Raw genomic sequence first — 11,745 nt, forward strand, 5'->3', positions numbered from 1 at the left:
CTATCATAAATAAATTTAAAAAAAAATTTAAATCTCATTTAGAATTTGATTTGGCACAGTGTAAGAAAGGGAATTTAACTTTTTTTTTTTTTTTTTTTATTCACCTGACAGAGCACAAGCAGGGGGAGCAGCAGGCAGAGGGAGAAGCTGACTCCCCACTGAGCAGGACCCAGGATCATGACCTAAGCCTAAGACAGATGCTTAATCACCTGAGCCACTCAGGTGCCTGGAAAATCTAACTTTTAAAAAATACTCATTTAACCCAGTATTGTTTAATAAAGTCCATTTTCTTTATAAGCTTTAAGTGTACAGTCTATGAAAGATAAGAAACAGAGATAAAAGTCAGATATATCCTTTGCATAGGTGGCTGCTCTAGCTAATAAAATGTGGGTGTCCTCTCTTTTCTTTCCTCATTCCTGCCCAGAGGTATAGGCTGGCAAGCAACTATTACAAGACCAAAGTCCTCTGCAAAGGATGACAGAGCAGAGAGGCACTAAGGAGAGCCTGGGACCCTACAGGCATCACCTTATACGACCTTACAAGTTATTTACCAAACCAGCATTGGTTGGCCTCTGTCATTTGTACTCAACACCCCTGTAACTTATCCATAATCCTTTTTTTTCTTTATTTTACAGTAAGAACTGCCTGGATTTATTGTTGTCTGCTAGGTACCACGGCTAAGCAATTCATTTTCATCCTCACTTAATCTTCATTAACAACCTTTGTGTTACGATAGAGTCTACAGGACTTCCCTAATTGTAAAAGTATTAACAACATCTTTTCAGAGTAGAAGACACTGCATGAAATGCCCACATAAATGAGATAACTCTATTTTGGAAACATTAAAATAAAACCAAAGCACCGTAAGATAGCATCATCTTCATTTTACAGGTGAGGATACTGAAGCTAAGAATACGTGTTCAAAATCAGATCAAAACTAGTCAGAAATAGTATCATTTGCTAAATTCCTACACACATTGCAGTCTGGTTTTGGAGGTTTCTATTTAGTTTTAATTGCCTCTCCTGTGCCAATGTCACCATGTTTTTCCCTGGTAAAGCAAGTCTAACTTCACTACTTCCTTCTTTATTTTTTTTTTAATTTTATTTATTTATTTGGCACAGACACAGAGAGAGAGCCTACAAGCAGACTCCCCTACCCTGAGCAGGGAGCCTGATCCAGGGCTTGATCCCAAGACCTTGGGATCATGAGATGAGCCAAAGGCAGATGCTTAACCGACTGAGCCACCCAGCTGCCCCACTTTCTTTAAATTGTTTGGCTATTTTTACACATTTATTCTTTCAGAAAAAAACTTTTTAAGTTCTCTTGTCAAGTCCCAATACTTCCCCGTTGGGAATTCATCCTATGGAAATCATGTTGCAAGAGGGTATTCAGCTTTAAGGACTTTACAGAAGTGTACATACATTCGACATCTATCTATTGAGTGCCAACTGTTCTGGGCATAGGGAATACAGCAATAAACAAAACAAAAATGTTACCCTCACAGAGCATGCATTCTTGCAGTACTTGTAATGGTATAAAGTTGCCAGTCATCTAAATGCACAATAGGGGTGCCTGATGGGCTCAGTCAGAAGAGCATGCAACTTTGATCTCAAGGTTTTAAGTCTGAGCTCCACAGTGGGCGTAAAGATTGCATAAAAATAAAATCTTAGGGGCACCTGGGTGGCTCAGTCAGTTGAGCACCTGACTCTTGGTTTCAGTTCAGGTCATAATTTCAGGGTCATGGGACTGACTCCCATGTCAGGCTCTGTGTTTGGCGCAGAGTCTGCTCAAGATTCTTTTGGTCCCTTTCCGTCCCTCCCCCAACTCATGCTCGCATGTGCATATGCTCTCTCTCTCTAACACCTACAAAAATCTTAAAAAAAACAAACAAACAAAAAAAAAACACCTTAAAATAGGGTACCTGGGTGGCTCAGTCAATTAAACATCTGCCTTCAGCTCAGGTCATGGTCCCAGGGTCCTGGGTTTGAGCCCTGAGTCAGGCTTCCTGCTCAGCAGGGAGCCTGCTTCTCTTTCTCTCCTTCTCCCTGTCAAATAAATAAAAATCTTAAAAATAAATGGATGCATAAGAGAAGGGGACTGCTAGAACAAGGAAATCCATATAACAAAATTTGTATAGTTTGAGCACAGAGATTAGAAGCTTCGGCTTTAGGTGAGACAGACTTCAGTGTGAATTCTAAATCTGCTTTCACTAGCTTCAAGGCCTGAGTCAAAAAGACTTATTTTCCTTATACAGAAAAACAAAGCCTATTTACTAATGGTCCCTCCTGAAGAACAGGGAAGAAAAGTAAATGAGATACTGAATATAAATACAGTGCCCAACACACAGTAACTGTTTGATACATCTTAGTTATTTGGGGAAAGATTAACATGGAAAGATGTTCATGATAGGGTAAATGGAAACAAAGAACCTATCAAACTGTAGGCACAGCAGACCATCTTTCCTTAAGCTGTATACATTCACAGAAAATGACTATAAATATCTAATTGTTATCTCTTGATGATGGGTTTAATGGTTGTTATCTTCTTATTCATCTGCATTTTCCACAATGAACATGTATTACTTTTAAGAAGAAAGTTAATTTTAGATTCCAGTTAGGAAATGGGACAGGCTTAATGATGACCAAATGGGAAGGCTTTTCCCTCTCCTTTTTAAAGATCTTAAGAATTGGAGGTAGGCGGCAGTCCTCATCTGCCCTGGGATGGTTTACATTTGTGCTTGGTTGGTTTCTAACCTGGCCACCCCAGTGAGCAGGGCCTCACCTCAGTTCTCCTGGATCAGAGCATCTTGGGTGAGATCCAGGTATCTATCTGTACATCAAGTTCTAAGAGATCAACCTGAAACTGGGCTGGAGCACTGGTCTGACATTTCAGAACCGCTGGACAGGACGTGACTAAATTATAACATTGTGATATATCTAAACTCTCTGAAGTCAGATCCTGCCTCCCCCTACCAAATGAGTCCCACCATCTCTGCCCTGCCTATCCTATATGGAAACTAGTGCTCAGTGAGAGCTCCATGCACAGGCAAGCTGTTGGTACTGCAAGATGTATGGATCCCAAGCATGAAGGACCTCAGAGGCCAGCTTTCTAGTTTATATTTGCTTCTCAGATCTGTGTCAACATGAGGGGAGCAGGCAAGTTAAGGTTGGGCCCTTGCCTCAATAGCAAGGCCTGCTTTCTGACTTAGGTCTAAAAAGAAGCCTCTTTTTTCTTTTGCAGCCCTCTTTTTTCTTTTGAATGACAGTCCACAAAGGACATTCCCTCCTCCATCCTAAGTGTAGTGGTTTGAAAAATACCACCCCCCCAATCCATGTCTACCCAAAACTTCAGAATCTGACTTTATTTGGATAGGATCTTTGCAGATATAATTAGTTAAGGATCTTAGGATGAAACCATCCAGTATTTAGGGTGGGCCCCTAATCTAATGACTGGCATCTTTACGAGATAAAGTAGAAGTGAATTTGGACAGAGGCACACAGAGAAAGATATCTGATGATGGAGGAAGAGATTGGAGTGAGTGAGCCAAGAACAGAAGCTGGCCTCAAGGTCGAATTCTCCCCTAGAGCCTTGAGGGAGTGTGGTACTGCTGACACCTTGATTTCAAACTTCGGGCCTCCAAAACTGTGAGAGGATACATTTCTGTTGTTTCAAGCTACCCAGTTTGTGATCATTTGCTAGAGCAGAAATGGCAAACTCATGCTTTGGTGCTGGAATTAAGGTCTGATTATTTTGATCTGGGGTTCTCTTGCTATGGCTGGCGGGATCTTAAGATGACCCCAGTGACCCTCGCCCTTGTGTGGAGGCAGGACCTGTCAATATGAGACATCACGCCTGTCATAATGTTACAAACTCTGGCAAAAAGGGATTTTGCTGGTGTTAGCTGACCAAATTTGTTGACCTTAAGATAGAGAAATTACCTTATGTGACCACAACTAATCAGGTGAGCCCTTGAAAGAGACAGGATCCTCCTGGTAAAAGGGATTTGAGGCATAAAAGGATTCGCCATGGGAGAAAGAGTCTTTTTTTCAGTGTGGAATTCTAATAGACACCAATTTAACCAAGTGATCCAGGAAAACCTCACCAGTAATCAGACATCTTGGCGTCATGAATGCCTTGATAGGATGCTCTGAAAAGGATGCAGCATCATTTCTGTGATATTCTTACCCAAAATGCCTGACTCCATTCTAAGAAGGAAAGACAGGGGAACTCTTACAAACTAGAGGAGACCAAAGAGAAATAACTACTAAATGTAACGTGGGATAATAGGAATAGGAAAATGGCCGTAGCGAAAATACTGGTAAAATTTAAAGAAGGCCTATAGCTTAGTAAATAATATTTGCCAATGTTGACTTCCTGTTCTTGAGAATTGTACTACACAGTACAGGGTGAAGGATATGAAGGAACTCTGCTGTGCTATATTTTCTGCAGCTTTTCCTTAAGTCTAAAATTAGTTCAAAATTAAAAGTTTAAAAGGAAATAGTTGCCTAAGTTATTAGAGAGCCAGAAAGCAGACTAAATCCTTAAGGAGAAAATCTGATGCCAAGGTAAGGGGGCAGGGGATGGGTACCCAACTGTATCATGAAAAACAATGACAAAGAAATATGCAATTTGTGAACAGAGGTTGCCTCGGGGTCACAGGATTACAGTCTTTTTCTCCAATACTTCTTTACTTTCTTCTTTACAATAAGTATGCCTTACTTTTGATAATCAGAAAAAAAATTAAAATTTCAAACATACACAACCGCCGCTTGGAGATGCTGTGGAATATGATTAACCACAAAGTTTCTGGAAAAGGCTTTTTAAGGTAGACAGGGCAGTGTTGAGATGGGATAGAAAAGTGTTCCCTGCCTCTGAGGGCTAAGAGGAGGCAGGAGGTGGCAGTTTAAGTGGACTGGTGCAGAGGATCTAGATTTGGAGCCACAGAGTTGTTCTGGATAAGAGCAGGCTGGACCCCGAGACAGCTGCTGAAAGAGGGCAGTTAAGTGCTTGACATGGAAACAGCTAAGGGTTCTCAGAGTGAGTTTCAGTACCTTAGACTCCAGAGCCCTTCAAAACCCCTGGATCCAACCTAAATTTTCAGTGATGCCTGTCACCTGCTCTTTCTTCTCCAGCTATCAACCTCTGGTCTATGCTGAGCACCCCTACTCCAGGACAGTATGTTCTTTGTGCCATTATTCACACAACCCTCCTTGCCAGGACTCCTCAGTTTCCTTTCTTCATAGCTTTCAAAATTTGGTTTAATTCCACCTCCAGAAAGCCCTCCCAGCTTACTCCTACCCTAATCCCTTCACCTTCTTTCAGTGGAAGTATCTCACCTGCTTCATTCAACTGTAGCTTAACAACCCACAAGACAGCACATAACATTCCATGTGTACTCAGTGCATCTCTGCATGGACTCTGCAAGCATCTTTAGACCTGAGACAGAGTTTGCCTATCTTCACTGGGTGGAAGCTCTCAGCTGAGCTCCAGGGGCTTGCCCCACCCCCCACCTCTGCCCCAGTATGTCCTCCAGCAAATGGCCCCTCTGCTGTCACCAGCAGAGGTCACATTTACCAAGTCTGCTGAGCCTATGCCCAAACATCTTTATGCTAGTTTTGTTTTTGTGGTTATGATTTTATTAAGTAGTAACTGAAATGTCAGTGCAGAAAGAAAAAGTTTAGTTTCTATGAAAATTAAACACTCTAGCACAGCAATTCTGCAATTCCGGTCTTAGAGGATAACTGGGGTCACTGAGACCCATTCAGGAGGTCTAGCAGATAAAAACTATCTTCATTATAATAACATTTTAAAAAGTCTCTTCACTGTCCTTTTTAGAGGCTACATGAAGTATGGTGAATACAGTAGCCTTAAGTTTTATGAAGAATTCTAAGGTAGAAGTTTAGAGTATAAATATGTGTGTTTTCAGGGATTAACTTAGTTTGTTCTCATGACTTCAACTGAGTCTTTACCAGCAAACTTACACTATAGCTATTACAATTTCTGCTATCATCTAATAAATGACTATTTTGAAATCCTGTAGATCAGCAAAAATGTAAAAGCAAACGCCATTCTGTTCTCCGCTTTTTTTAATCTAGGAAAACAGGTATTTTAAAAAATTATTTGACATCACAAGCAGGGGGTATGGCAGAGGAGAGGGAGAAGCAGGGAGCCTGACACAGGGATCGATCCCAGGACCCTGTGATCAATGACTTGAGCTGAAGGCAGGTGCTTAACCAACTGAGCCACCCAGGCGCCCCGGAAAAGATATTTTTATTAAAATACGTTTTTTATGTTTACTTATAATGTTTTTATTTATTATATTTAAATCTGCTTAAATTTTTTGGTGGGGGGAGAGGGAGAGAGAGAATCCCAAGCAGTCTCCACACCCAGCTCAGAACACAACATGGGGCTCAATCTCACAACCCTGACATCAGGACCAGACCTGAAATCAAGAGTTGGATGCTTAACTGACTGAGCCACCCAGGTGCCTCAAATCGATTTTAATTCTTAACACAGCAAATATCAAGAGATTTGGAACATAAAAGACATTATTAAAGAATCTTCGGATCAAAAAGTCTGAGAACTGCTCATCTAGAAAGGCATGTAACAAAGGAGGGGAAAAATGGGCACACTTACGTGGCTTAGTCGGTTAAGCACGTAACTTTGGCTCAGGTCATGATCTCAGGGTCCTGGGATGTAGGCCCTGGTCTCAGACTCTGCACTCAGCAGAGTCTGCTTGTCCCTCTGGCCCTCTCCTGACTCTTGTGCGTGTACTCTCATATAAATAAATAAAACCTTCAAAAAATAAATAAAATTTGGGGGGCACCTGAGTGGCTCAATGGTTGAGCGTATCTGCCTTTGGCTCACGTCATGATCCCAGAGTCCTGGGATTGAGTCCCACATCTCCCCACAGGGAGCCTGCTTCTTCCTCTGCCTATGTTCTCTGCCTCTTTATGTCTCTCATTAATAAATAAATATTAAAAAAAAAAAAAGAAAAAGAAAAACTAATGAACAGATGTCTGTGTCCATTTACCCAGCAATCCCACTTCTGAGAATTTCTTCTAGAGTCATAATTACACACGTAGGAAATACCATTTGTACAAAGTTATTCATTGCAGCATTGTATGTAATAACAAAACAGACAAAATAATGGAAATAACCCAAGTTCAGAGACAGGGAGAGATGACTTACGTACATTGGTTAAAATATCACTGTACTTCCATATCCTGAATATGTGACCACAATAAAAGAATGACCCAAGTGTTCTCTGTGCCCATATGGAAAGATCCAATACAGCTAGGAGGTAAAAACAGCAAAGGGTAAACAACATGTCATGTCTAAAGTGCTAACTTGAACCATCTGTAAAAAAAGGGGGCAAGGGTAAGATGTTTCACTGATGTTTCACCAGGTGTGAGTGTGTATATTGTTTTTTAACCTTTTGATTCTTGAACTATGTGAACAGAGCCTAGTGAAAAAAAAATTAATAAAAGAAAAGAAAATGTGGGGGCACTGGGTGGCTCAGTTGGTTAAGCCTCCACCTTCAGCTCAAGTCATGATCCCAGCGTCCTGGGATTGAGCCCTGTGTGGGGCTCCCTGCTCAGCAGGGAGCCCGCTTCTCCCTCTCCCTCTGCCTACTCCCACCCCCCACCCCCCAATCCTGCTTGTGCAGGCAGGTGTTCACTCTCTTTAAAATAAAATATTTAAAAATAAAAGGAAATGTGAAGGGGATCCCTGGGTGGCTCAGTGGTTTGGCACCTGCCTTTGGCCCAGGGCATGATCCTGGAGTCCCAGGATCGAGTCCCATGTCAGGCTCCCTGCATGGAGCCTGCTTCTCTGCCTCTCTCTCTCTCTCTCTGTCTCTCATGAATAAATAAAATCTTAAAAAAAAAAAAAAGGAAAAAAAAGGAAAAAAAAAAAAAAAAGGAAATGTGAAAATTGCAGGTGGTTATGTATAGGTATGATTTTTATAGACAATTTGCAAGTTTAATTAGGGTACCCAGAAACCCAAAGAAAAGGCCTCAGCCCTAAATCACTGTAGTGAATAAAAAAAAATACATGCGTAGGTTTTTAAAATTAAACAAATTGCTTAAAATATGGATTGTTTAAAACTCCCTACTTTAAGCTGACTTTTTAATTTACTGAGTGCCTTGCCTATGAGCCCCTAGGCACAAATTTAGGACTGCCACCTTCTCATTCCACCAAACCCCAACACTCTCCAGGGCCAGATGCTGGTTAGGAGGCCTGAGAACACAGCCAGATCTTGAGTTCTCAAGGCAGGGAATATTTATTGTTTCCCACAACTGAGCATGCCAGGCTCTCTCCAGGCTGATTCTGTGGGCACTTTTCCTCTTGCTTTAGGGTGGTGGGTCTCAGAGGGCCCACAAGAGTTCTGCCTCGGGGAGGCTCAATGACCACAGTAAGGGTGGGGACAAGGCAGTTGGGTCTCAGAGACTTTGTGGTGAGGTTGTCCTACTGGTTCCCTGGGAGGGCATGAGGCCCCTGGCTGGCAGCAGACTCTGGACTGCTTTATCTGCTGGCATTTTGCCAACCCGCCAGTCTCGAGGTCAGAAAAGTCCCACTGTAGACATCTAGTGAGTCCTGGCTGGGGCCCCAGCAGCATGACCCTTCCGCATCCACTCCCTACCCTCACATGTCTCAAGGCATTCTGGAAAGAGAAGTAGAAGACTTCTCCAGAGGAAACTTCCACACAAGCAAAGCAACTTCCTTTCCCCTAAATAAGTACAGGGGATAACTAGCTCCTTCCTCTTCACCTTTTCAAGGAAAAGACTAGAATTAGCAATTTTATCTTCACACTTAGGAATAAAAACAGAAGCTTTCTTCAGTCTTCTCCATTAAGTCCCTTGGTCACTAGCAAGCAATGTGACTTGGGAATACCAATTAACCTCTACAGATCTAGTTTCTTTAGTTGTAGTTCTGCAAAATGCCTAAGCATTATTTTCTTCATGCAAACAGGCTGAATTATTGTAGCATGGTGGGGAGAAGGAGTTTCCAATTCTCAGACATATACCATCTAGTCACAGAACCACTCCTCAGATCCCAAGATCCTGTGATTATTGGACATGCATTCAGGTTCCTCCTGGAATAGAGTGGGGTAGGAGGAGGTAAGGAAAACTGTGGGAAGGGACTGAAAACAGAACCAGTCCAGTGACTGACTGATCTATACCCACAGGCCTCCAACCCACAATATTAGTCTTTCTGGCCTATTATCGGCTCAGAAAAGGAGTACACTTCGATTACCTGAAGAAAACAGAATAGCTCCCAAAACTAAAGGTTAGGGGAAAAAAACAACAACCCTCTTTTCCCTTTGCTCGGTGATTCTGTGGGACAATCCCTGGCAGGGCACAGAAATGCCACCTACCTAGAAAAGGCATGGAAATTGCAACCATGTTCCTAAGGAGGAGATGAATCAACCCCAAGTCTGCACTCATACCACTCCTACAACCCAACCTACCTATCAGCTTTAGACCCCTAAATAATACACTCCATCCCACAGAGATGATGATGAGACCTCTACGATGTTCCAAGAACAATCACAGCGTGCTTCACTGTAGGGAGAACAGGCCTACAGAGGTTAGAAAACCGCCCTGCTGTTGAGTAATGGGGTCAGGATTTGAACAGATTGATCTGGCTCAAAAGCCCAGACTCTCCCACCACCTTACACCACCGCTAATAGAGTGCTGTCTTCTCTGAACTTACTGAACACAACAGCATGGCCTCTCTTGTGTTGCTACCTTATTCTTCTTGTCTGGATGTTCTCTCTCCTCATCAAGAGTCTGCAGAAGCCAGGCCTCATCCATCCCCTCTTTGCACCCAGCAGTGGCCCTGCAGAGCTGAACACAAACCAGGCCCTCCGTACGGATTTACTGGAGAGTCACAGAGCCTACAGTTTTTATTTACTCTTCTTGCCTAAATGACAAGGCCAGTAATTCTGTTTGGTGCCCTTTAGTCATACCTGCAAACCAGAGGCAGAAAGAATAGCACTTATCTATCTCCTGGCTACCACACAATTTATGAAAAGCCCACCTCTGGACCACCAACAAGAAATGGGATATGTCGTTTTTATCACAGCTTTTAAAAGTCACAATTCTGGACATTCTTTCCCTCGCTTCACCACCAAGTTCCTCTCAGTTTCTGTGGCTCTTGTTTTAAGAGTTAAGGGTTAATCACAGATGCTGCAGATAGATCTATTCTGACCTTAGCACTAACCCCCTTCCCAAGGTCACAGGGCAGGTTAGGAGCAGAGCTGGGACAGAGACCAGGGTAACCAGGCGGGTCCCCAGCACACTGTACCACCACCACCACCACCACCACCTCCCAGCAGCCTATCCACGTGCCTGTGACTCCCAGGGAAGAGCGATTCTAAAGACAAAACCAAATCCAGGGTGCCTCCAGGAAGAAAAGTCAGGTTCAAAGCTGCTCCTACCCTCGCCGCTCCTATGGCCCCGGTGAGCCCTCTGCCCTCCTGCAGTCATGCCCACACGGTCCTACTGGACACCCAGGCGCTGGCAGACACGAGGTCTTCGCTACGGAAGCCGCAACCCCGAGCTGAGAAAATTTTGTTGGCTTTAACTGAATCTCAGAATCACATGGTGAAGCTGCTTGGATGGCTCTTTTGTCCCATTGCCCTAACCCACCAAGAGAGGGCAGCCTCAGCCACATCGCCCAACTCGGTCGGTAGGACCAAAAATAGCTAAAAAAGCCATGCCCACGGGGTAAGCCAGGTCAGGGTTTAGCACCATCCCTCCTCTGCCGCTCTCCAGCTCCAGTTACCAGGCAGCCGGAAGGCAGGGGTCATCGGTCTTCGGCGGGCTGGTGGGCTGGCGGGTGCGGTGGGCTGGGGCGACGCATTTCGCGGAAAGCCCAGTCCGGACACCAGGGTCCCATCGGAGCCGCCCACCAGATTGGCCCATCTACTCTCTGCCTTTCCTGAGCTGCTACCCACGGGCTCCAGGAAGCCTTTCGGCCTTTCGGGGCGGCTATAGACGTTGCGGACAACCCTCTCCGGCCCCCACATCCCTCGCTCTCCAGCCGAAGGGAAAGCAGCTGCGAGCCCCTTCCCCGCCACCAAGTAACCCCCGCCGCGGCAGCGCGGCCAGGTGTCCCCTCCATCCAGCGTCCGGCCCAGGCGCGGGTCCTCCGGGGCGCCTCCCCGCTCTAGCCCGAGGCTTCGGAATCCGGAGCGGGGCTCCGGGTCCGCGGCGCCGCCGGGCGCGCGCCTCCGCCCCCACCCGGTGACCCCGAGACCTGGAGGCGCGATGCCCCACTCCGGAGCCCTGCGCGGCCCCGCGCGCACGCGCGCACGCCCTCACCTGAAGCTCCGGCGGACGCCGCCTGGGCCCCGCCGACCTCACAAGCCAGGCCCTCGGGCGGCCCGCGGCGGCGGCAGCAACGGCGGCAGCTCGGTCGGTGCGTGAGCGGAGGGACCCCGCGCGCCGCTGCCCCCCTCCTGCCGCCGTCCCCGCCACGCCGCGCATGCCCCGCTATATAGCCTGCGCGTCAGCGGCAGGGCCCGCCCCCGCCCCGCCCCGGCCCCGCCCCGCCCCGGCCCGGCCCCGCCCCCGCCCCGCCGGCCCCGCCCCCCGCTCACCGCACCCTGCGCTCCCCGGGGCCTGCCACGTGGGGCCCCCGCCGGCTGGCCGCCCGCTGGAGCCCGGCTCCCTGGGATCCCGGCCGGACCTGCCTCGTCCTCCAGCCCGACATGATTCCATTCTTCATTCACCCGG

At 45.9% G+C, this 11,745-nt stretch overlaps 1 protein-coding gene across 5 annotated transcripts in view; it reads right to left on the minus strand.

Annotated features, from left to right (window-relative positions):
- The window catches only part of SLC39A14 (solute carrier family 39 member 14), a 46,486-nt gene extending 35,009 nt beyond the window's left edge, over positions 1-11,477 (minus strand). For 2 of the 5 annotated variants that reach the window (XM_077868883.1, XM_077868884.1), the window contains exon 1: positions 10,446-10,509. In XM_077868883.1, coding sequence (XP_077725009.1) covers positions 10,446-10,494 — 49 coding nt within the window. In that variant the 5' untranslated portion in view covers positions 10,495-10,509. Of the gene's footprint in view, positions 1-1,922; positions 2,047-10,445; positions 10,510-11,331 lie in introns of those variants that run through there. The other 3 variants (XM_077868886.1, XM_077868888.1, XM_077868885.1) reach the window with 3 other exon arrangements.
- Between the last annotated feature and the right edge of the window lie 268 nt (positions 11,478-11,745).

The sequence above is a fragment of the Canis aureus genome, chromosome 24, assembly GCF_053574225.1.
Source record: "Canis aureus isolate CA01 chromosome 24, VMU_Caureus_v.1.0, whole genome shotgun sequence".
NCBI lineage: Eukaryota > Metazoa > Chordata > Mammalia > Carnivora > Canidae > Canis > Canis aureus.